At 41.2% G+C, this 24,629-nt stretch overlaps 1 protein-coding gene across 1 annotated transcript in view; it reads right to left on the minus strand.

Moving 5' to 3' along the window:
• GRM7 (glutamate metabotropic receptor 7) overlaps positions 1 to 24,629 on the minus strand; it is an 881,121-nt gene that overhangs the window by 322,049 nt on the left and 534,443 nt on the right. The window contains exon 5 of the mRNA XM_043886644.1: positions 13,320 to 13,460. Within this exon, the coding sequence (XP_043742579.1) occupies positions 13,320 to 13,460 (141 nt within the window). The remainder of the gene's footprint in view (positions 1 to 13,319; positions 13,461 to 24,629) is intronic.

A 24,629-nucleotide genomic window follows, 5' to 3' on the forward strand; every position in this document is an offset into this window, starting at 1 on the left:
AATTCTACTTCAATAAAAATTTTAATTAAAAAAGTGAGGCTAAAAATGTAATTCCCATTTTGAGGATCATTATCATCTATGTCAAGTGCTTGGTCTAGTAGCTGGCATCTGGCAAGCGTTCAATAAATATTAGTTACTATATTACTTTTAAAAAGACTCAAAATTAAAACCTTAAGTGTAACACTTGCAAAAAGCTGAAGGTTTTTGTTCATTTAGATTTGTATTCATCTACCATTTTTTTTTTTTGTAGGATGAGAGACTATCATTTAAGTAAGTACCTAATAAGCATTGATTATTTTATAATTTTCACTACTAAAGTTTTAGCCCTTGCTCTAATTTCTTCCTCATAGGATGCAAAATGTAACAATTCTCCATTTATGAGAATAACAATAATTAATGGAGGGAAAGATATGGTCAAAGCTGTGAGGTTGATGCATTCCCTAGGCCTCTGTTTCTGTGATTCTTTTTTCTTTTAAGGCAGGGATGGTTTATATATCATAGTTTATTGAATTTGGGGAATTTCTCACTTTTTTTTACTTAAAATGGAGCACACGTCAACTCAAATAAATGCAGATCTTGCAGTTTTCTTTCAGTGTCTTGTAAAAACCAACATAATGGAGTTATGAAACATTTAACATGTGCAGCACAATAAATCCTACAGAGCCCCTGATTCAATCCATTTGCCCAGGTTGATTCTCCAAATGAGAGATTCTGTTTCAGTGCTTGAAAGAGGCAGCAAGCTGAGCACCTTCAGGAAAACACAGGCACGTACCACCTGCCCCTCCTCTCCTAACCTAATCAATTGAATTGATAGGGTTTGTGCAGATTTTTAAGAATGGCAGGTAAAACTAATTCCTCAACACTGACTTATTAAACTTCTACTCTATGCCTGACCTGAGCCGGGTATACAAAAAAACCCCAAAAAACAAAAAACTGAGTGTCTGGTGTCACTGAACCTGCACCAGAGTACAGGAGAGAGGTGATCACCACAAACTCACACTAAGGAGAGTGACATCATAAACTGAGGCCAGTGACCTTCAGAAGGAAAGAAAGTGGGGAGAAGAGACAGCAAAGAGACTGACTTGATCATGGAGGGGAGCATCAGTGGAGTCTTTCTGAAGGGGGTGACACTCTGAGATGTGAAGTGTGAGTAGGTATTAACTAATCAAGCCTTTTATTGAGGAAAACCAGTTCTAGGCAGATGGAACAGCATGTACAAAGGCCCTGTGGTAGCAAGAATTCAGGAGCATTTACAGAAATAAAGGAAGGTCCGAGCTGCAGCAACAGGAGATGGGGCCCTAGAGACCATGCTCAGAGCCTGTCTTCTTCCTGTGAACAGTGTATGGACACTGACATGTCTTAAATATCAGCAGGGGCAGGATTAGTTCTGCACACGCTAAAAATAGCACTGATTTAGGTTTGGGGCCCTTCTTGAGATTCAGTAACACTTCTGCAATCTCAAAACTTGTCCAAGGAAAGAGAGAATCTGTTGAAATATAGTCTATGCCTGAGGCATGATTTATGTAGTCAAGTTAACAGCGAGGCTGTCAGACATTTGAAGTCCAATAACTATTTGTCCTAATGATTTTTGTACACTTGTATCCACAGAAGGGGAACCTCTTCGACTTGGCTCTTGGCATAGTTTTCCTTTGATTCTTTGGTGGTTTAAAATTTAATTCTAAAATGTAGCCATTTGTTACAAACTTGCCTGAAACTTGCTTGTGACAGTTGCATTTTTCTCAAATGAAAAAAGCAATAGCATCTTGTAATTCGACATTTCCCTACCATAGAAAATTGCACACTCCTGCCAGAGCATCAGACTACTTTGGTAGCTCAATTTATAACTGCTACTCTGATATTGGTATGCTTTTCCTTAAAGGTATTATTTTGTACTTTATATGGTTTCTCATGATTTCAGTCTCCACCATCTGTTTTCATAAGGTGGCAGGACTGTTCGCCCAACCCTAAAAGGATAGAGAGTCCCACCAGGATGAGACATGTCCAGAGAGAACTTTATAGTTCAGGCTGCGTTCCCTGTTGTGTGATTAAGCTGCTGATGAGACAGGACATGTGTATTTGTGTCTTTTTTCTTGGTACAAGCTATAGCTTTTCATCAACATAACAAAGTTTGAGCACAAACCGGAAAGTATCGCCCTGCTTTGAGCTCAGGAGAGGAGACAGGAAACTAGGTCAACTCACTTCTTCATCACAGCCATTTCTAAGTGAGGACCTGAGGGATCCATCCAGGATCATGATCAGAGGTGTTCTACTGAAGATCCTTTACCGGCTCTGTGTCAGCAAGTGAGGAAACTGCTGCATTAACAAAACCAGAAATTGATTCCCAAAGGAGAATGTGTCTATTTATGTCCTAAGGGTCTAGAAAGGCAATTAGGCATCAGAGGAGAAAGAGCACAGGGAGATATCAGCTGCATTTATTATGTGGTTGATCCCTTTGACCCATGCCTTCCTCGTCTATATAGTGGAAATAATAACCTCTTACAGACAGTCAGGGCTGTGGCAATGGTTTCTGCCAACTATTTAGGTTGGCAGAAATTAAATGCCCTTAAACACCCTTTTAAGGTTTCTTGGAACAATTCTTAACTGCTGTTTTCTAGTTTAACCTCTTATTTCTTTCACTGCACTAATCATAACTTGCAATGATTTTATTCATCGCTTTTGGTTTTCCACCTGGCTTTTGGACTGGAATCTAAGCTCCCTGAGGGCAGAGCCTGTATCTTGCTTCCAGCTCAGCTGCTCACCCTATGCAGGCACCTGACACATATTTGTCAAATGAAAAAATGGGGGATAGAACGTGAGATAAAATGAGTGTGTGTCACCAGTTACTGGGATTATTTTTCTCATTAGCAACTATGTTTTCAGATAGGTCACACACTTGCTCCAAGGTTCAGTTCTGTTTTAATCTATAAAAGGAGGGTGACGCACATCTTGTTTATTTCACCAGGCTGATGGGGCACCACTCGGGAGGATAGAAACACATAAAGGTATACTGACCTGTGCCTAGTACTTTACAAGACCAAGGGTGTTTAACACCAAGGGAGAAATAAGACTGACTATGAACATTAAAAAGGACAGGGGTTTTCAATCATGGGGGAGATGCTTTTCATAAAAACAAAGCCAAAGGTAACTTTAGTCACCACCACCCACCACCATAATGGCATATAAACCCACTGCACATAAACTATTCCCACCAGGCACCATTCTATCGAATCCTGGCAAGTGAGACCATGTAGCAGGGATTACTGTTGTCCCCATTTATGGCTGAGGAAACATGGGGCTGAGACAGCTCAGGGACGTGTCCCTGGACACAGTATGGGAGAGCGCTGGGGCTCACACCTGGCACTTGGACTCTGCAGGTCTCAACCACTTTTCATGCATCGATTAGTGTAACTGTATCAGGCAGCTTGAATCCTGTGTTTCTACATAATAGAGCCCTGGGCACCAGGAGGGCAAACACACACTATTTGAGGGTGAGGAAATAGGAAGCCTCCCCGTGGGTTCACCAGATACCTCACCAGGTGTGACTGGAAACACTAAAACTAAGTTAGAAGTACCCCTGGACAGTTCTATCTGGATTAATACAAATGGTAGATGTTTATTTTGGGGGCACATTTTTTATTCTCTAGAAAAAATGAGTATGATGCTGCACACATTGTAAAAGCCTAAAATGCTTTTAGTACCAATATTTCTCTTTGGAAGGAGTAAAAGGAGGAAAAAAACAAGCTTGTATTACTAGAAATGCCTCCAAAGGAAAACTGTACTCCAGTCTAACTTTCTTGATGATACTTGATAAGTCATGCAACAGCCCTTTCTTAAACCTACTAGAATGAGTCTAAGCAGCCAATTAATAATACTTCTATTGCTTAGAAGAGGCACTTTGTTTATAAGGACTGTTGCTGAGATGACACCGATGCATTAATTCCCCTCATTTGGGAATTCCTTCTCATAAACTGCATAGCCTGATAGAGTTTACAAAATGTGGCAAGGCTGTAACTCCAGTTTTTAAAGCCATCGCCTATTGAAGCTAATGAGAAAGAAATGACACACAGCTCAAATAATTACCCCTTCTACCATTTATGGAAATGGTTTTTTCCTGGATCCCCCTGGGCTTTCAATATGGTATTCCACGATCCGCCTGATTTTGCACAGAATTCAACCTGGCTCCGTCCATCCCCTGGTGAGTTGTAGGCCTGAAGTACAATGGTGTGTGCTGCAGAACCCTTTTCATGCTTTGGAGGATCAGTGGCAGAAAGAAGAATCCATTTTTCTGCAGAGTGCATCTACACATGTCTATTTGAGAAGGCTGAAGGCAGCTAGCCTCTGCCTTACACATCTGGTCAAGACTTGGGAAAATGGGCTTTATGAAGTTAGTGCTATACCTGCACTGTTTAGTAAACACAAGGGCCTGGCTTGCCATCCATGACTCCTCTAACTTTGCTTGTATGGATATACTGCTCTCTGGCAATATTTTTGCTAAGGTAGGGGTTCAGCGGTAAAGAATCCGCCTATGATGCAGGATATGCAGGTTCGATCCCTGGGTCACGAAGATGCCCTGGAGGAGGGCGTGGTAACCCACTTCAGTACTCTTGCCTGGAGTGAGGAGCCTGGCAGTAATATCCTTACAAAGTTCTTATTCATTGCTTTTAAGAAGTTTATAACAGAACACAGGAGAAAAAAAAAAAAAACTGATTTGAGTTTGCATCATGTGGTCAATATAAAGCTCTGAGCTTCAGAGGTTTGAATCCTGGAGGATTCAAGACACACAGGGTTGCCACATGCTAAAGAATTACAAGGACATGGCTGGACCTAAGTTAGCATTCTCCCTCAGCCTCTACTAAAGACAGTCAGGAATAGAAGATGAAAAGGAAGAGACTGAGTGGAAGCCTCTAAGTTTAAGGGGGTTGTGCACCCCTGGAAAGAGTCCTCGGCTCCATCCCTCCCACCTTGCAGCGTCAGGAGGGCTGGACAAGCCATCATGGTCAGAGCTGAGTCCGGAGAAGCTCTGAGACGGGGCCAGGGGACCATGCTGTGCTCACCTCCACATCTCCACTCCTCAGAGAGGGTACCACGTTCCTGGGAGTGGATTCCTGGGCAGGCGGGGGTCACAGGGAAATGTCAAAGGCCCAGAGCAAAGGGACCTCACAAACAACTCCAGTGCCCCCCCCCCCCCTTCATAGAGCCCTCTGTAACTAAGTCTCAACTACACTGATGTGTAGGAAGGAGGGATTCTAAAAAGACTGGTCAAACTTTTACACATAACTGGAATGGAGATGCAAAAACAAAATGACAGAAAACATTCAAAAGTGGCGTTTTTTGCACTGCTGGTTTTGTGGCCCTGAGTTGCACTTTTGTAACTTAGCTGGAGGAGAGGGTGCAGTGATCACCGCTCTCAGAAGCAGCCTTACCACGTGCCACTTATCTTCTTTCAAATTTACCCAGTGTCACAACTGACATACTTGATGAAAGATATCCACTGAAATCAGGCTACCCTTCTGTTCTAAAATTCCTTTAGAAAGATAAACTTTCATATCTAATTGAATTAATAGTAAAGCCACAGAATCAGCATGGCCTTTCATATGATTTAATGCTCCGCTGAAGTCTTTTTGTCCGGCTAGTACATACAGGGACCCAAAACCATACGTATAATCATCTTTTATGAACGTGGGATTTTTATTCAATACTTCTATTCCAAAAAGTATTTAAAATATGTTTTCCAAGAACAATGATGACTTCAGATGTGACATTCAGGTAATTCTAATTTGGGTAATACTAGAGTGATTACCGTTTCATCTAGCTAAATTTTATTAGTAAATTCACCCAAAGAGTTGCTATAAAATGCTGTATCCACAAAGCCATTCTGAGATGATTCTGAGACATTTAACACATATTTATATTCATTTTAAAATGAATGGCAACATATAAAAATTCTAATAATCTGAAAAAAAATTCTAATAATCTGGTTCATATTTATTAAATCACAATTAATCTGCATCGAACCTTAGTTTAACAAAGCAAAAAGGAATAAAAATACATTTTACTTTACTTCTCATCAAAATGGCTTCAAAAAGTCTTACAGCAACAGAGAGTAAGACATTATTTGTCTATAGCACTTTGAAGTGGATTCCTTAATCATGCTGAATAAATGAGGAATCACAATATAACATCTATATAACTATTAAAGGTCAATTAAGAATAGAATAATAAAATGACAGGGAAAAATAATTAGTAGAGTCAAATCCTTCCTCTCCCCACGCCCCATATATTCTCAGAGAATTTAACTTACTTCAGTGTAACTCCTTTCTCCTGACAGTTAACAGATTATATAGGCTCTCCCAGGCCTGGGTCCCGGGTAAAAATAAAAGACTTGAGAAATGCATGCTTTACGCTCACTAACAGCATTTTTTTTTTTTAACACATGAGAAGGATATTTAATTTTTTTAACTTTTTATTTTATATTGGAATAGGCTTTCCTGGTGGCTCAGACAGCAAAGAATCTGCCTACAATGCAGATATCTTTCATCAAAGCCTGGGTTTGACTCCTGGGCTGGGAAGATCCCCAGGAGAAGGGAATGGTTACCCACTCCAGTATTCTTTTTTTTTTTTTAATTGGAGGCTAATTACTTTACAATATTGTAGTGGGTTTTTGCCATACACTGGCACGAATCAGCCATGGGTGCACATGTGTCCCCCATCCTGACCCCCCTCCCACCTCCCTCCCCATCCCCTCCCTCAGGGTTGTCCCAGTGCACCGGCTTTGAGTGGCCTGTCTCATGCATCAAACTTCGACTGGGAATCTATATCACATATGGTAATATGCATGATTCAATGCTATTCTCTCAAATTATCCCACCCTCACCTTCTCTCACGGGTCCAAAAGACTGTTCTTTATATCTGTGCTTCTTTTGCTGTCTTGCATATAGGGTCATTGTTAACCATCTTTCTAAATTCCATATATATGCATTAGCATACTGCATTGGTGTTATTCTTTCTGACTTACTTCACTCTGTATAATAGGCTCCAGTTTCATCCACCTTGTTAGAACTGATTTAAATGCATTCTTTTTAATAGCCGAATAATATTCCATTGTCTATATGTACCATGACTTTCTTATCTATTCGTCTGCCAATGGACATCTAGGTTGCTTCCATGTCCTAGCTATTGTAAACAGTGCTGCGATGAACACTGGGGTACACGTGTCTCTTTCAATTCTGGTTTCCTCGGTGTGTATGCCCAGGAGTGGGATTGCTGGGTCATATGGTAGTTCTATTTCCAGTTTTTTGAGGAATCCTTACACTGTTCTCCATAGTGGCTGTACTAGTTTGCATTCCCACCAACAGTGTAAGAGGGTTCCCTTTTCTCCACGCCCTCTCCAGCATTTATTGTTTGTAGACTTTTGGATAGCAGCCATTCTGACTGGCGTGAGATGGTACCTCATCGTGGTTCTGATTTGCATTTCTCTGGTAATGAGTGATGTTGAGCATCTTCTCATGTGTTTGTTAGCCATCTGTATGTCTTCTTTGGAGAAATGTCTGTTTAGTTCTTTGGCCCATTTTTTGTTTGGGTCATTTATTTTTCTGGAATTGAGCTTCATGAGCTGTTGTATATTTTTGAGATTAATTCTTTGTCAGTTGCTTTGTTTGTTATTATTGTCTCCCATTCGGAAGGCTGTCTTTTCACCTTGCTTAGAGTCTCCTTCGTTGTGCAAAAGCTGTTAAGTTTAATTAGGTCCTATTTGTTTATTTTTGCTTTTATTTCCATTACTCTGGGAAGTGGGTCATAGAGGATCCTGTGGTGATTTATGTCAGAGAGTGTTTTGCCTATGTTTTCCTCTAGGAGTTTTATAGTTTCTGATCTTACATTTAGATCTTTAATCCATTTTCACTAACAGCATTTCTTAATAGGGTTTTGCCACCTCCCACTCCCAATAGAGTGGCCTTTACTTAAACTATTAATTTGACAAACAAGGTGTAAACACAACTTAAGGGTACTGGCCTCCCAAAATGTGGATATTTACCAAAGTATATTCTTTGGCCCCTGATATATATCCATGGTAAATATTGGTTGATTAGTGACTCAGATAGAAACTGAATTTGCCTATTGTGTGATTTGAAAGCATGTGTGTGAGCTAAGTAAGTAGCTTCAGTCATGTCCAACTGAATTTCAGACATGGGATTGGAATACATTTCAATTGTATTCCAACTGAAATTGGAATACATTAGATTTTTGCCACAAAACAAAAGAAAAAATATATCACCAATTTATTCTTCCTCTGTCATCTCAAAAGAAGAACAAATCTCTGAAAGTCAAATTATCCCTTCATGGGATGATGGATTTCTAAATGCTGAGTTCCTTCTTTTCAACAAAGAGATAATTCTGATGAATCAGTATTTACAAAGTGACATTTGGCAGGACGATAATGTTAGTTAGACAAACGTCTGTGTGAGCCTTAAAATATGACACAGTGATAATTTTTATGGACTGCCACAAACAGACACATTCAGATCTTCAGGACCTTCTGACTTTAAAGAATGGGTTTAGAAGCAAAGAGCTTGGGGATGCTACTAACCACATAGGCATATGATGCATCAGGGATAAATGGAACAAAAGTTGAGGCAGGAGGTGTTCAGCAAGTCCAAAGTTCAAAAATGCTTGGGGACACTCTACAGTGAGTGTGTGTGAGTGTGAGTGAGTGAGTGTGTGTGTGTGTGTGTGTGTTACCCAGTCCTATCTGACTCTTCATGACCCAGTGGACTGTAACCCTCCAGGCTCCTCTGTCCACGGAATTCTTCAGGCAAGAATATTGGAGTGGGTCGCCATTCCCATCTCCAGGGGATCTTCCCAGCCCAGGGATTGACCCAGCCCGGGTCTGCTTCATTGAAGGTAGATTCTTTACCATCTGAATCACCAGGGAAGTCCTTCTGGTGCTAAAATTCCATAATCTTTGAGCCTCACTCCAGCATCCCATTTATAACAAAGTTGAATGCTGCCTGCCTACAAACTTGGCAACACCTCTGTACACTGCTGTCCAACGTGCACTCCAGTGAGAATCTCCTGTGTATACATACATGCTTATTCAAATCCTTGACTTTATTTTCCTGTTAGAATTTAATATACATGCTGATTTTCCATAGGACTGACATAAGGCAATAGGATCTTCATGACCCGCCATTCCCACATCCCAGGCAACTGCTTTGAGCCCAGAGCAGCAGACACTTGCCATTACTGTGTAATGATATCACTTTAGATCCCCTGTTTGAGTGATCTAATTTAATCCCCACAGTAACTTTGGATGTAAACTTTTCTGATTCCCATTTCAAAGATGAGGAAAGGCTTTGAGAGGTTAAGCAATATTTTCCAATCTCCCACAGGGATACAAAGAGAGAGCCCTAGAACACAGTCCTAGCCTCTTTCATGACAGTTTCACAGCCATTTGGTAGAGTGATTTTTCTGATATCAAGATGGCCTCAGTCTCTTCTGCAGACACATCACTTCATCTATGTTTTTTTTCCTACTTCCTTTGATCTTGGTATCTCCACAAAAATATACAATTCCCAAAGAGCTCATATGCTGGCTTGGTCTCTGTGTCAGCAACATACTGGCGAGCATTAAGCGTGAACACTTACCAGCGGGGCGGGGTGGCAGAGTGTACATTTAACCTGAAAACAATCCCATCCGATCCTTCTTTTCATAGGTGACACATAATCTATAACGGACTATCTAAAAATGATGCACTCTGTTAGGTGTGTAGCTGCCACTACGTGCATGAGGAGATAGAACTCTTCCACGGAGCAGCGTGACTGGCATTAGTACCTGTCAGCTAGCGTTTGCGTTTTCTGTGATGCTAAAAGCACCAACAAACCTCCCTAAGAGCATGGCCCCTTGGGGCAGGGCAGCCAAGACAACCAACAAGCAGGATGGGTCCCTGGCGAGTCTTAATTTATATCAGTGACAATTAGGCCACCTCCAGGGAAGGTGGCATGAAGCATGTCCAGTTCTCAAGGTTGAGAGATCTTGGAATTGGGTATCAGGGAAAGGTGGGATTTGCTTAAAATACTGAAGAATGTGGTAGCTTTCCTTGTTTGAAGGTGACTTTAAGCGCATATAGAAAATTTATAGGAATAAGAATTACATGGCTGTTCATGTAAGTTCCTATAAGAATCTACACACAAGTAACCCCACATTAAATTATAAAGCATATACAGTTTTTTTAATGACGATTTTTTGTTTAACAATTATTCTCCTTTTTGTGACTTTGTACCATCTTGGGTTTTTTAGAGCTCACTGTTTCCCCCTGATCTCAGGGACTTGCTCTCTCCAAATAGTTATGGATCCCACACCTCATCTTCAAGACTCATCTGACCAGATAACTTATGCAATGATCTTGAATGATCCAAGACTACTTGGAGCTAATAGATAATAAGTAGCTCATGATGGCTACAGAGGCTATACATTCCAGGAAAAAAAAGGCACATGCTAGTTTGTGTCTGAATACTAGGAATGAATATTTCAAGACTTTCTTCTTCAGCAGAGACCAGTCACAGAGAGATATGTGAAGGGGGCTGTTTTCTGCAGTCCTCAGATCAAGACACCTACTAACTACCCTCTCTGCACTGCCAGATGATTCAGCCTGCCTCCGCCTCTGGTTGCTTCTTCCCCCTGTGCCCATTCTCTTGGTGCTTCAAAATCTGATACCAACATAAGTTTTCCCTTGCATCACCCCATATCCTTAAGTGAACCAATGGCTTCCTTCTCCCATCCACTCTTTTCTTTCATTAAAACAATTTCTCAATACAAGAATTCTCAGTAATACAATTCATTATTTCATTTCTCTCGATGTTTTCTTTCCCTGTGATCTAGCAAATCTCAGTCTGTTCTTTCCCCCATTTTTCCACTTCCAAGTTCCAAAGTGTCAGGATTTTTGAAATAGTATTTTGGTAATACTTTCAAAGAAAATACAAGTTTCGTTGAATTTGGACAAAGAAAGTACAAGAAATAATAACGAACACAGACCACCCATGTTGTTATAGTCAATAATGGGAAGAACGAAAGATACGCTGATAGTGGTAACATCTACCTTCACACAGGATGGCACCTTCTACTGCAAGGGAAGTGGTAAGTAAGAAGAGAGAAGATATTTACATAATTTGGGGTCACAGGTAATTTAGCAGATGTGATCATAGATTCTTCACATGGAGGAAGCATGATATGAAAACACAAACACTGCTGTTTCTATTTCTGAAGGTAGTGGTTTGGATAATGAGCTTGCATGTTTTTACAAGCTTAAATTCTCGATAATCAGCACTAAAATATGACTGCAGACAAAACAGTCTGGTCAGAGTATCTACACAGACTGGAGATGGGTCTGAGAATGATCCTAAGGGCCATCAAAGCATTCAGTCCCCCTTTCAGACTCCACAAAGCATCAAATGTCAGAAAGAGCCAGAAAACTGTCATCAATCATTTAGATACTTCTAGCACATTTGGATGTCTCCTGTCACAGAGATAAATTATCCACATGTCAAACTAATTTTTCGGTTTCCACTTGAAAGCTTTGTGTCACCTAGGTCTAGTCAACATTGAATTAATATTTTTTTCTCCCCAACCCCCTGCAACGTTATAAGGATCCTATTACTGACAACACTGTTGTTATACACTATGGTATAGAGAATGTGGTTAATCTGATAGCCTAGGTAACTTAGTCACATATCCAGCTGTGTATTATACAGATTTTTCAAATCATTATTTTAACTCATGTCTCTGTTTATATCTTATCTCCCCTTTCTTCGCATGCATACACACACCAAAAAAAAAAAAAAACCCTTGAGGAAAAGGTCTAAATTTTAGCATCCTCACACCATTCATGGTATTTTAGTACTGTGCTCAATATGCATTACTCTTCATTAATAGATGTTTGCTGAATGGGTGAATCTATAATATCTGGATGGCCAATATTCAAAGACCTACATTGCAGAGAAAAACTACTCATGAGTGTATACAATATGAATGTCTCTTTCTTGATCATACTAAAGACATTTCAGGGTTTGTGCTACCTCAAGGTTATCATTGCAAATGTTGAAGTCCACTTAAGCATAAAATTGGTGAATGCTATTTAATAGAGGGCTAGGTGGTAAGATGGTAGGACACACTACACACTTGTGCAAGATCTCCTACAATTTCCAGAATCTGAAGGATAAAGACCCAAATCCACACATGTCCCATCACAGCTTATTACTTTGTCCTATCTTTATACATCCAGCCTTGACTCACAGATTCGTCCTATTCTCTTGAAAGCATGTTTTTCTGCTTTTCAAGTCCTCTGAGGTTCCATCATTTTTCCTGCTATGAGCCCTGTGCCATGCTCTCTCAGAAACTCTCCAGTCTGTTCTTCTCCATTCCTAACCAGCCAGTGTCGACTCATCTTTTGAGAGAGCTTCTACCTTTAAGATGAGTAAAATTCCTTGATTATCTGCCATACACACAAATATTTACTACAGTTTATAATTATGTATTCATAGAAAAGTCACTGGAATAATGTTGATTTTTTTCCCCCTACTTTCTCTAGCAGCATGAAAGCATGGTTTACTTCCTTGGTTTACTCCCCATCGGATCAGGAGTACGTGGCACAGTGATGAGGAGAAAGGAGCCGCTCAATACATATTTGTGAATGAATCCATGGATAAATATGTGATTCTGCTTCCTGATTATGGACTACACATAAATAAATGGTAAACACTTGTGTTTCTTATTCAGAATACTTATATAAGGTTACATATGAGGCTTAGTGTCTTAAAGCATATTTTAAATAGCAGGTAACTCAATTTGGACATTATGAAAGTCCACTGAAATCCTCATTACTCTAACCCCCATGTACACTTTGTTTCCTTCATCAAATATGTTGTTTTAGCATTTTTAGTCATGTCTCTGCTGACAGTTCATTCTGATGCTGACATGGAATTGGTGAGAGATTTAAGCCTCTGTGAAAATGACTTTATACTCCTGGCTACAACGTGAACTAATATTTTTCAGTGAGGGCATTCAAGGCAACATGACCCCTTTTGAATTCACAGAATCAATGAAAATGTCAATTATCACTAGATGGACAGGCAGAAAAGAATACATTCTTGTCTGTAGTGATTTTGTCCTGCAAGACTTATGCTCCTGTTCCATTTTCTGAACAATCTAGTAAAATTCAATTTACTTTTTCAATTTGTCTCCAGCCAAGCTTCCTTCTGTCAGCTCTACAGAAATTTCAATGCTGGCCACGTAGAGTAACAGGAGAAGGACAACGAGAATGAGATTACCTGTGCATTTGCGATCTGTGTCTTCTTTCTTTGACCCACTAATCGTCAACTTGCAGTTGAAGTTTTCCTCCCAGTATTCGGCAAACCATACATTTCTTCGGTTGTTTTCAAGTGTGCGGGATGTAAAATAGGCATCAAACCCTAAACAGAGTTAAATGAAAAGGTCATTGCTTGCAGGGCACTGCTGGAACACTTGGAAATAAAAATACCAGTAATAGTTTTTCTTTGTTTTAGTGGACTGGATGCTTGCTGTTTTGTGTCAATCAAAAAACAAACAAAAATAAGAAAAAGGTAAAAAATTCTAATGGCAACACACATGGCTAAATCTTCACTTCATTCTATCAGGCAGATGCGTGGCCAACAAATGACATTTCACAGTGAAATCTGAGTTACAGATCTTAGCAACAATATGATGACCACAGCATCCCTTCTGCCTCTTGGGAACTAGACCAGGGACAAAGCATCTTTATCATCACCAAGATAATAAGTGATCATTTCCATACTTACTATGGACCAGACTCTGCTTGACATAGGTTCTTTCTTTCATTCACTGAGAAATGAAAGGTTGTTCTTTCTTTAACAACCTGTGTGGCAGCTGCTATCACTTCCATTATGCCAGTGAAAAAACAGAGTCTTAGAAGAAATAAGGGTTTCCCTGGTGGCTCAGATGGTAAAGAATCTACCTGTAATACAGAAAACTAGGGATTTGATCCCTGGGTTGGTAAGATTTCCTGGAGGAGGGAATGGGAACCCACTCCAGTATTCTTGCCTGGAGAATCCCATGGATAGAGGAGCCTGGCAGGCTGTAGTGCATGGAGTCACAAAGAGTCAAATGTGACTTAGCAACCTAATATATTCATATGAGAAGAAATAGCAACATGCCTAAGGCCAATCATTATGTCATATTCTGCATCCCTAATCAGGTGAGTTATGACCTGTGATTATCATTCTAAGAACCTTCCTGCATTTAGTAAGGATCATTATGGAACTGACTTTCCAGTCAAAAGGTAAGTTTATGTAGAGATCATAGGTAAACTGACCCCAACATAAGTATAAAGCTGCTTATGAAGAGCTTTAGATGAACAGACTTGAGAGTGTAAGTCCCTAGGAAATCTTTAGCTACCTCTTTAGTATGGTTCACCCTTAAATGGTCCGATGGTCCTGCAAGAATCAGATTGGACTCAGGATCAGAAGAGCGGGCATTGAATCCCAACTCCACAAACCTCAGTAAGCCCTGGAAACATGAACAAATACCGGCTGCAATGGTCTTATTTCCCTTTCATTTACCTCTAAGATGAAAACCCCACTACCTATTTTCCTCACATCATCTTGTTTCCAGCCATGGTAAGAATTTGGAAACTCACTGATTTTAAGATCATGAACCACAGAAGGTGGATTTATTTTCACAGTTATTAAATCATTCAAAGTTAAACTTATTTAAAACCCTAAGCGGGGGGTGGAGCTCCCAACTAAATCTCACAAGAGGAGCACATTGATTCAATTTTATCCATCACTACCTTCCTGTCTCAATACACAGTAACCCCACTATAAGTGGAAAACCTGAAGTAAGCAAATGAGACAAAGAAACAGCAAAGAAAAAAGGAGATCACATAATATTTCTGGGAAAATAAAAATAATTGTCTACATCTCTTACTTATTTTCTAGGGTGTTGTCAGAACACGATATCCAGTCTTTCTATGCTCCTGACCTCATTGATTTGAGGTAATTGAGCTATAGCGTCTGATCTCACCCTGATCTCCGTCTTGACACACTCATGAGCCTGCTGGAAGTCCCCTCTTGCCTCACTGTTCTCCCATAACCCTGAGACCAAATGACTGTTCAGTAAAATGACAATTCCTAAATAAAAGGAATCTTTGGGGAAAAGACCAGTGAGTCCCCCAAAGTTTCCAGGAATACTACACATACACCCTTGGTCATGTAAACACATGCATCCACTCAACACAGGTGACTAAACTTTCATTTCTCTTTCCATCTTGGCCCCTCCACCCGAGGTGGGGGAGCAACAGTGGTACTGGCGGCCCCGACAGACCACACTTCCCAAGCCCCATGCCCTCTGACATCCCCTCTTATGGAGGTGGCTTCTTTGTCCGTGGGCCATTGGCATGTGTGATACCAATAGTCTGGAAAACCTTTACTCACTGCGCCTCTTCCTTGTGAGAGTCTCCTGCTTGGAATCCAGCTACCAGGCTCTAACAGGACGACAGGCTTTCCTGGGGTACAGGAAACTATGTGGAAAGAAAGGAGCCTAGCCAGACCCCAACCCTCTCAGCCAAGCCTCTGTGGACTTCGCACCCTGCTGCTGACTGCAGCAGAACCACTCGGCTGAGACCAGCCCTGGTTGCAGAAGCGGCGTGACTCATCTTCTCAATCACTGATAGCCGAGGTGGTTTATTTCTGCAGCCGCAAAGTGAAATGCGCCTGCCTTGGCACAGCACCCTGAGCCCTGCAACAACACACCCTTAAGGAAGACACAGCCTCAAAAGCACACAAATAGAAATAAACTCTCTGGCCACATGCCACAGGTCTGAGCCTCAAACCAGACTCAGAAAAGCAACTTCTAAAATGGCTCAAATTGTTGCATCCATACCTACATTCCCCAGCTCAGAAGTAAACATCTTCAGAGGAATCCTCATCACTGAAAAAGTCCATCACTTCAAAACACCTCTCTCTCCAGCCTGTTATCTGCTGGAAATGCAAAGACATGCTGGGTCAGCAAGGACCAGGGGGCAGCTAGCAAACACGCTGGCGAGCATGAGAAAGCAGCAGGTCCCTCCCTCTAAGTGAGAACCAACAACTCCCAGAAAGCCTACACTCTAACAGAAAGTGGACGAGTAGCAGGCTTTCCTAGTCACAACCGTCATCCCTTTCCTCACACATCAAGTTCACTCTCAGCTTCCTTTTCACAGCAGGGACTCACTTGTAGGCTGAACTTGGCTTTCATGCTCCCCAGGAATGAGCGACCAACTTTGCTGGGCATTTTATAAGATGCGGAGGTTCTGGGTGAAACCAAAGAGGCTGCGATTTTAACAAGCCCCAGGTGCTGTGCATGAAGCTCGGGTTTTGAGAAGCTGGGCTTCACCAATCCTGGGTTTTTAACAAGCTCCAGGTGTTGCTCTTGTTGCCCAGATTCTGAGAAGCAGGGCTCAAGAGCGACTCCGGAGTCTCCACAGCTGGGATTCAAGCGGGTTCAGCCCAATTTGTTAACTCTCAGCGTTGTTACTTTCTCAACCTTGAATGTTTGCCCTGGTTCAGATGCCAGGGTCTTCATTTTGCAGTTGAGACTTCTGCTTCGTATCATACCTTGCTCAGCATTGCAGGAGCCCTGCTTTGCCTCCCGTGGTCTGCAGATGGCTGGGGGGAGGTGGAGGGTGCTGGGTGACCTATGAATGAATTTTCCTAGTGTCTTTGCTCCGTTGCTGCCTGGAGCTCCTTTGCAGCCTCAAAGACTGTGTTCCTCACCCATGTCTCCAGTTAGTGCCCTGGACTCCCCACGTCAGGAATTTTAATCCTGGTGCAATGTTTTAGCCATTCTAAGAAGCTAACCAGAAATAGCCTTGTGCCTTTGAAATGGAGCAGGACCCTATGGTTCTTCTCACCTCATGTCCTCTGCCTGCTTGTGTCTGTAGAAGAACTTTACCCAAAGAGTAAGTTTAATCAGAGAAGTGAGAAAATGCAGAAGGAAAGGAAAACAGTCAAGCAGGACAAAATAATAATAGTTTAGTCATTAAACAAAGTCAAGAGCCTTTAGTTCCTCCTTGAGGGTTACAGATAATATTCTGAGCCAGGTCCTGTGAGCTGTCTTGTAGATACTGAAACCCCCACCATGTGGAAGAAGTTAATTACATGATGACCAGAGTGTAGCCATGACATATGCTGCCACAATTCTGAGAACTAGCCTCAACAAAATGGGATCAAACTGACCCTGGAACTAAAGATTAACTGTACTCAAAACAATTGAGATGACACCATCAGACCGTGGCGTGACCACCTTGAAGACGACGGTCAGAGCTGACTGTGTGGTTTTTACATGTAGCCCCTCCTCTGCCCGTGCACCCCTGAAACGCCCCTTTGAAAGCTTGCCCACTGATTGTCAGTGGAGGAGTTGAGCTCTGGACACAAGTCTGCCCTTGGCCCTGGTTGCTGGCCTCTGAAATAAAGCAAACTTTTCTTTTCACCAGTTGTGCCTCTTTATTGGCTTTTGAGTGGCAAGCAGCCAGACCCCAATTTTGGTCACATGTTAATTACCTCTTCTGAAGGCCCATCGCCTTCAAGGAAAACTCAGAGCCCTTAACCAGGCACCAACATAGCATAAACCGGCTTCTGGATGGTTTTCTAGAGACTGGAACTGCTAACCCGTAGGAGACCTGCGGCGGGTCTGCGGGTCTTTACAGTCCACTATTTGTAAAGTACTCAGCACTATGCTGCTCCAGTAAAATATGAACCGTTGGTTCTTCAGTAAACACACTCATCCATTAAACATATATGGAGCACCTACCCTATGACAGGCACTCTGTACTCACAGACCTTGGGATTAAAACATACATGGCCCTTCATGAGATTAAGAGCCAGTCTGATGGAGAAGATAGACTTAACAAGCACCGTTTAAATAAACATAAAATTACAACTATGATGGCTTCTATGAAAGAAGGGTACATGGTGTTTTGGGAGCACAGAGACAGAACTGTGTTAGGGGGTCAGAGAGGGCTTCCTGGAGAGAGTAGATATGTAGGTGGAAAAAAAAAAAAAGGAAAACCAGGGAGCAGATAAGAGCAGAGATAGGACATTCATTCACATGGAATAGCTATGCCTTAGGAATATCCCCTTCATGGATCACTGCCTTGTGGTGGCAAACGGCTCGTGTAACTCAATGAAGTTATGAGTCATGCTGTGTAGACCCAAGACAGACGGGTCATAGTGGAGAGTTCTGACAAAACATGATTCACTGGAGGAGGGAATGGCTAACCACTGCAGTATACTAGCCATGAGAACTCAATGAACTGTATAAAAAGGTAAAAAGATCTAACACCAAAAGATGAGCCCCCTAGATTGGAAGGTGTCCAATAAGCTACGGAAAAGAGTGGAGGAGAATTACCAATAGCCCCAAAATGAAGTGTCTGGGCTAAAGTGGAAACAATGTTCAATTGTGGATGTGTCTGGCGATGAAAGTAAAATCTGATACTGTAATGAATAATATTGCATAGGAACCTGGAATGCTAGGTCTGTGAATCAAGGTAAATTGGGTGTGGTCAAGCAGGAGATGGCAAAAGTAAATAATTGACATCTTAGGGATCAGTGAACTAAAATGGATGGAAATGAGTGAATTTAATTTATTATATCTACTACTGTGGGCAAGAATCCCACAGAAGAAATGGAGTAGCCCTCATAATCAAAAAAAGCATCTGAAATGCAGTACTTGGGTGCAACCTTAAACACGACAGAGTGATCTCAGTTATTTCCAAGGCAAACCATTCAATATCACAGTAATCCAAGTCTACGGCCCAACCACCAATGCAAAAGAAGCTGAAGGTGATGAGTTCTATGAAGACCTAGAAGACTTCGTAGAACTAGCATCAAGAAACTAAGTTCTCTTCATCATAGGAGATTGGAATGCAGAGGTAGGAAGTCAAGATACCTGGGGCAACAGGCAAGTTTGGTCCTGGAGGACAAAATGAAGGCTAACAGATTTCTGCCAAGAGAATTCCCTGGTCATAGCAAACACCCTCTCCCAACAACACAAGAGATGACTCTACACGTGGACATCACTAAACAGTCAATACCGAAGTTTGACTGATTACATTCTTTGTTGCTGATGATGCAGCAATACAGTCAGTAAAAACAAGACCTGCAGTTGACTGTGGCTCAGATCATCAGCCTCATAGCAAGATTCAGGCTTAAACTAAAGAAACTGGGGAAGACCGCTAAACCAGTCAAGTACAACTTAAATCAAATTCCCTATGAATATACAGTGGAGGCGACAAATAGATTCAAGGGGTTAGATCTCGTAAACAGAGTGCCTGAAGAAGTATAGACAGAGGTCCATAATACTGTACAGGGAGCAGCAAATAAAGCCATCCCAAAGAAAAAGAAAAGGAAGAAGACAAAGTGGCTGTCTGGGGAGGGTTTACAAATAGCTGAGGAAAGAAGAGAAGCAAAAAGCAAAGATGAAAGGGGAAGGTACACGCAACTAAATGCAGAGTTCCAGAGAATAGCAAGGAAAGACAAGGCCTTCTTCAATGAACAACGCAAAGAAATAGAGGTAAACAACAGAAAGAGTAAGACTAGAGATCTCTTCAAGAAAACTGGAAATATCAAAGGAACATTTTACCCAAAGACAGGCATAATAAAGGACAGAAATAGTAAAGACATAAATGAAGAAGAGATCAAGAAGAGATAAAAAGAATATACAGAACTGTATAAAGAAAGATCTTAATGACCTGGATAACCACGATGATGTAGTCTTTCACTTAGAGCCAGACATTCTGGAGTGTGAAGTCAAGTGGGCCTTCTTAGAAAGCACTGCTGCCAATAAAGCTAGTGGAGGTGATGGGGTCCTAAGACATGATACTATTAAAGTGCTTCACTGAATATGTCAGCATATTTGGAAAACCCAGAAGTGACCACAGGACTGGAAAAGGTCAATCCCCATCCCAGTTTCCAAGAAGGGCAATACTAAAGAATGTTCAAACCACCAGACAATTTCACTCATCTCCCATGCCAGTAAGGTTATGCTCAAAATCCAGCAAGCTAGGCTTCAGCATTACATGAACTGAGAATTTCCAGATGTTCAAGCTGGGTTTAGAAAAGACAGAGGAACCTGAGATCAAACTGCCAACATTCACTGGATCACAGAGAAAGCAAGGGAATTCCAGAAAAATATCTACCTCTGTTTCATTGACTACACTAAACCCTTTGACTGTGTGGATCATAATAAACTGGGAAAAATTCTTGGAGAGATGTGAATACCAGACCATATTACCCTTCTATTGAGAAGCCTGTATGCGGGTCAAGAAACAACAATTAGAATCTTGTATGGAAAAACTGACTGGTTCAGGGCTGAGAAAGGAGTACAACAAGGCTGTTTATCATTATCTTGTTTATTTAATTTATACACAGAACACATCCCACGAAATGCTGGGCTGAATGAATTACAAGCTAGAATCAAGATCACCAGGAGAAATATTAACAACCTCAGACTTACGTATGATACCACTCTAATGGCAGAAAGTGAAGAGGAACTATTGAGCCTCTTGATGAGGGTAAAGGAGGAGAGTAAAAGGGCCAGCTAAAAATGCAATACTAAAAAATACACACACAAACAAAAACTAAGATCATAGCATTTCGTCCATTACTTCAAGGCAAGTTGTAGGGGAAAAGATGGAAGCAGGGACATATTTCCTCTTCTTGGGCTCTAAAATCACTGCAGATGGTGACTGTAGCCATGAAATTAGAAGATCATTGCATCTTGACAGGAAAGAAGACAGTGTATTAAAAAGGAAAGACATCACTTTGCTGACAAAAGGTCCATGTAGTCAAGGCTCTGGTCTTTCCAGTAGTCATGTACAGATGTGAGAGTTGGATCATAAAGAAGGTAGAGCATTGAAGAATTTATGCTTTTGAGCTGTTGTGCTGGAGAAGCCTCTTGAGAGTCCTGTGGACAGCAAGGAGATCAAACCTTAAAATCTTAAAAAAATCAATCAAAATAAATCAACCCTGAATACTCTTTGGAAGGACTGATGCTGAAGCTCCAATACTTTGGCCACCTGATTCGAAGAAAACTTGACTCATTGAAAAAGGCCCTGATGCTGGGAAAGACTGAAGGCAGAAGAAGAAGACGGTGACAGAGGATGAGATGGTTGGATGGCATCACAGATTCAATGGATATGAACTTGGGAAAACTCCAGGAGATGGTGAGGGACAGGAAAGCCTGGCATGTTGCAGTCCATGGGGTTGCAAAGAGTTGGGCACAACTTGGTGGCTGAGCAACAACAATAGGAATATCAAAATCATTCACACATTACACAGTATCCCAGGACAGCTGGCCTCAAAATCAACACATATAAATGGACCATCTTCTATGTAAATGCTATCTAGTATTGCTACTAAATTCTAATAAACCAAGGCATAAATGTTTATCTAATGAATAAAATCCTGATGTCATACAGATTTATATTTGGTTATATAGAAAGTTGTACCAATAGTTATAATTAGAAAAACAATAAGCATTATATATATATTTTTTTTCATTAAGTGTCACATAAATCCTAGAAAGTAGGTACTAAATTTAGGTTATTTACACTTAAGAGATAGAAACTAAGGTGCAGAGAGGAATTTGGGGTCCAAGTCTGGCTAATTCCAGACCCTGGTGTTCCTTCTCATGTAAAGCAGTGAATCACTATTCTTTATATGAATGAATTATATGAATCACTATTCATATCATTGGGTGGGTCTCACAATTGCCCTGATGGTGGGAAAGATTGAAGACAAAGAAGAAAGAGGCAGCAACGGTTGAGATGGTTAGACAGCATCACCAACTCAACAGGCAAGAATACGAGCAAACTGTGGGAGACAGCCGGGTTTCCCAGGTGGCACCGTGGGAAAACATCGGCCTGCCAAAATAGGAGATGCAAGTTTGATCCCTGGGTCAGGAAGATCCCCTGGAGGACGAAATGGCAACCCACTCCAATACTCTTGACTGGGGAAGCCCAGGGACAGAAGAGCCTGGCAGGCTACAGTCCATGGGGTAGCAAGAGTCTAACTGACTTAGCAACTAAACAATAACAACAACAACTGCAGTGCTGATAACACAGAGGTCAGGCTCAATGAAAGTCAGATTTGGTCTTTATTTATTTTTTTTCCCCTCAAGTTCATCACAGTTCACTAAGTTCAGTGCAGAATTCCATGGATAGAGGAGCCTGGCAGGCTACCGTCCATGGGGTCACAAAGAGTCAGACATGACTGAGCAACTAACCACTTTCACCCTTTCATTACTACAGTCTCGCAATTTTACCTATATTTTTATTTGTTTATTTTTATCCTTTTTGCCATTGCGGAAGTATAATTGATTTAGGATGCTGTGCTGATTTCTGCTGTAGTGCAAAATGACTCAGTTCAGTCACTCAGTCATGTCCAGCTATTTGTAAAGCCATGGACTGTAGCACGCCAAGCTTCGCTGTCCATCAACTCCCGGAGTCTACTCAAACTCATGTCCATCACGTCAGTGATGCCATCCAACCATCTCATCCTCTGTCATCCCCTTCTCCTCCTGCCTTCCATCTTTCCCAGCGAGTCGGTTCTTCATATCAGGTGGCCAAAGTATTGGAGTTTCAGCTACAGCATCTGTCCTTCCAATGAACTTTCAGGACTGATGTCCTTTAGGATTGACTGGTTGGATCTCCTTGCAGTCCAAGGGACTCTCAAGAGTCTTCTCCAACACCACAGTTCAAAAGCATCAATTCTTCTGCACTCAGCTTTCTTTATAGTCCAACTCTCACATCCATACATGATTCCTGGAAAAACCATAGCTTTGACTAGATGGACCTTTGTTGGTAAAGTACTGTCTCTGCTTTTTAATAAGTTGTCTAGGTTGGTCATAGCTTTTCTTCCAAGAAGGAAGCATCTTTTAATTGCATGGCTGCAGTCACCATCTGCAGTGATTTTGGAGTCCAAGAAAATAGTCTGTCACTGTTTCCATTGTTCCCCCATCTATTTGCCATAAGGTGATGGGACTGGATGCCATGATCTTAGTGTTTTGAGTGATGAGTTTTAAGCCAGCTTTTTCACCCTACTCTTTTACTTTCATCAAGAGGCTCTTCAGTTCTTCTTTGCTTTCTGCCATAGGGTGGTGTCATCTGCATATGTGAAGTTATTGATATTTCTCCTGGCAATCTTGATTCCAGCTTGTGCTTCATTCAGCCTGGCATTCTGCATGATGTACTCTGCATATAAGTTAAACAAAGAGGGTGACAAGCCTTGGTCTACTCCTTTCCCATTTCTGAAAAATGATTCTGTGGAACTTATATACACTTTTTATATCATTTTCATATTTTTTTTTTAAAGAACAGACTACTTAAGTGTAGTCACAATAGTCACCAAGGTGCAACAGAGAGTCAGGAATTGAAGCAGAAATTAGTATAATTGTAATCTAATAATATATACATATAGATGTATATCTGTGTGAATAACAGTCAATTGATATTTTCTTCTCATTTTCTGAAAGCTCAGAAGAAAAGTGATCTGGACAGATATCCCTTTATTATTAGTTAAATTACCCGAGTTTTAAAAAGACTACAATTTCAGTTCACAGAAAACACAGTAAGAATTACACTTAGGAAGAAAGGTTATCTTTTATGTGGAGTTGATGACATGTTTAATATTAAATTCTTCTTTTGTTAGACAGACAATTTTAATTTCAGAAATTAAATCTGCAGGTGATGCCAAAGCAAATATCCCATTGGGTACATGGTGAACAATACTCCTATAAGCCTGGAAGTAAACTAAGATCAGCATAGACATAATAAACAAGGTTTTAGCTGGTATTACAAAACTACCTTTATCTGATTCTTTGTTCTTTTAACAGAGGTGCTGCCCTTAAACTCCTGAAATTTGCAGTCGAGACAAGAGTGTGCAAATCAATAGACACATAATTCATCCCAGGTAGTATGTTTGGGAGGTGACCTTTCCAGCTGAGAAGGAAGAAAGCTCTCACAAATGTGTAGATGAAAGGAAAACTATCAGAGTGTCAAGAGGGGGTCAGAGGACACAGCTGCCAGCTCAGCCAGGGTGAAGCTGAGCTTGTCAGGTACTAATGGAGCTTCACGAGGCATCAGAAAGTGACCAGTAGCCTTGATTGCTGCGTTATCCACACAGCCCATGAACTGCAGGCCAGAACATCCCTGTTAGTCTACTTGGCAGGGAGGACCCAAGGCTTCCTATGCCACGAACCTGTAAACAAGAGGTGCTTAGCTCTTCCTAGTCTGCCTCGGACTCAGGAAGGGCGTGGTCATGATTCAGAAACACCTTTCCTAGCACATCACAGGGATACAGCACTAAGAGAAGAATGAATCAGCAAATAAAAAGAAGAGGAGAAAAGACAGATGGAGACAGAAAGAGAGAGAGGAGAGGGAGGAGAGAAAGAAAGAGAAGTGAGCAAGTAGAAGCAAGGACAGGAAGCAGAGGATGGAGGGGTGGGAAGGGATGATGGAGACATCACATTCTCTCCTTCTGAGAGGATCAATCACAATGATACATTCGGAAAACAAGTATTTGCTTTATACCTTCTTGTATTTCTAT

Source organism: Cervus elaphus, chromosome 24 (assembly GCF_910594005.1).
Source record: "Cervus elaphus chromosome 24, mCerEla1.1, whole genome shotgun sequence".
Lineage (NCBI taxonomy): Eukaryota > Metazoa > Chordata > Mammalia > Artiodactyla > Cervidae > Cervus > Cervus elaphus.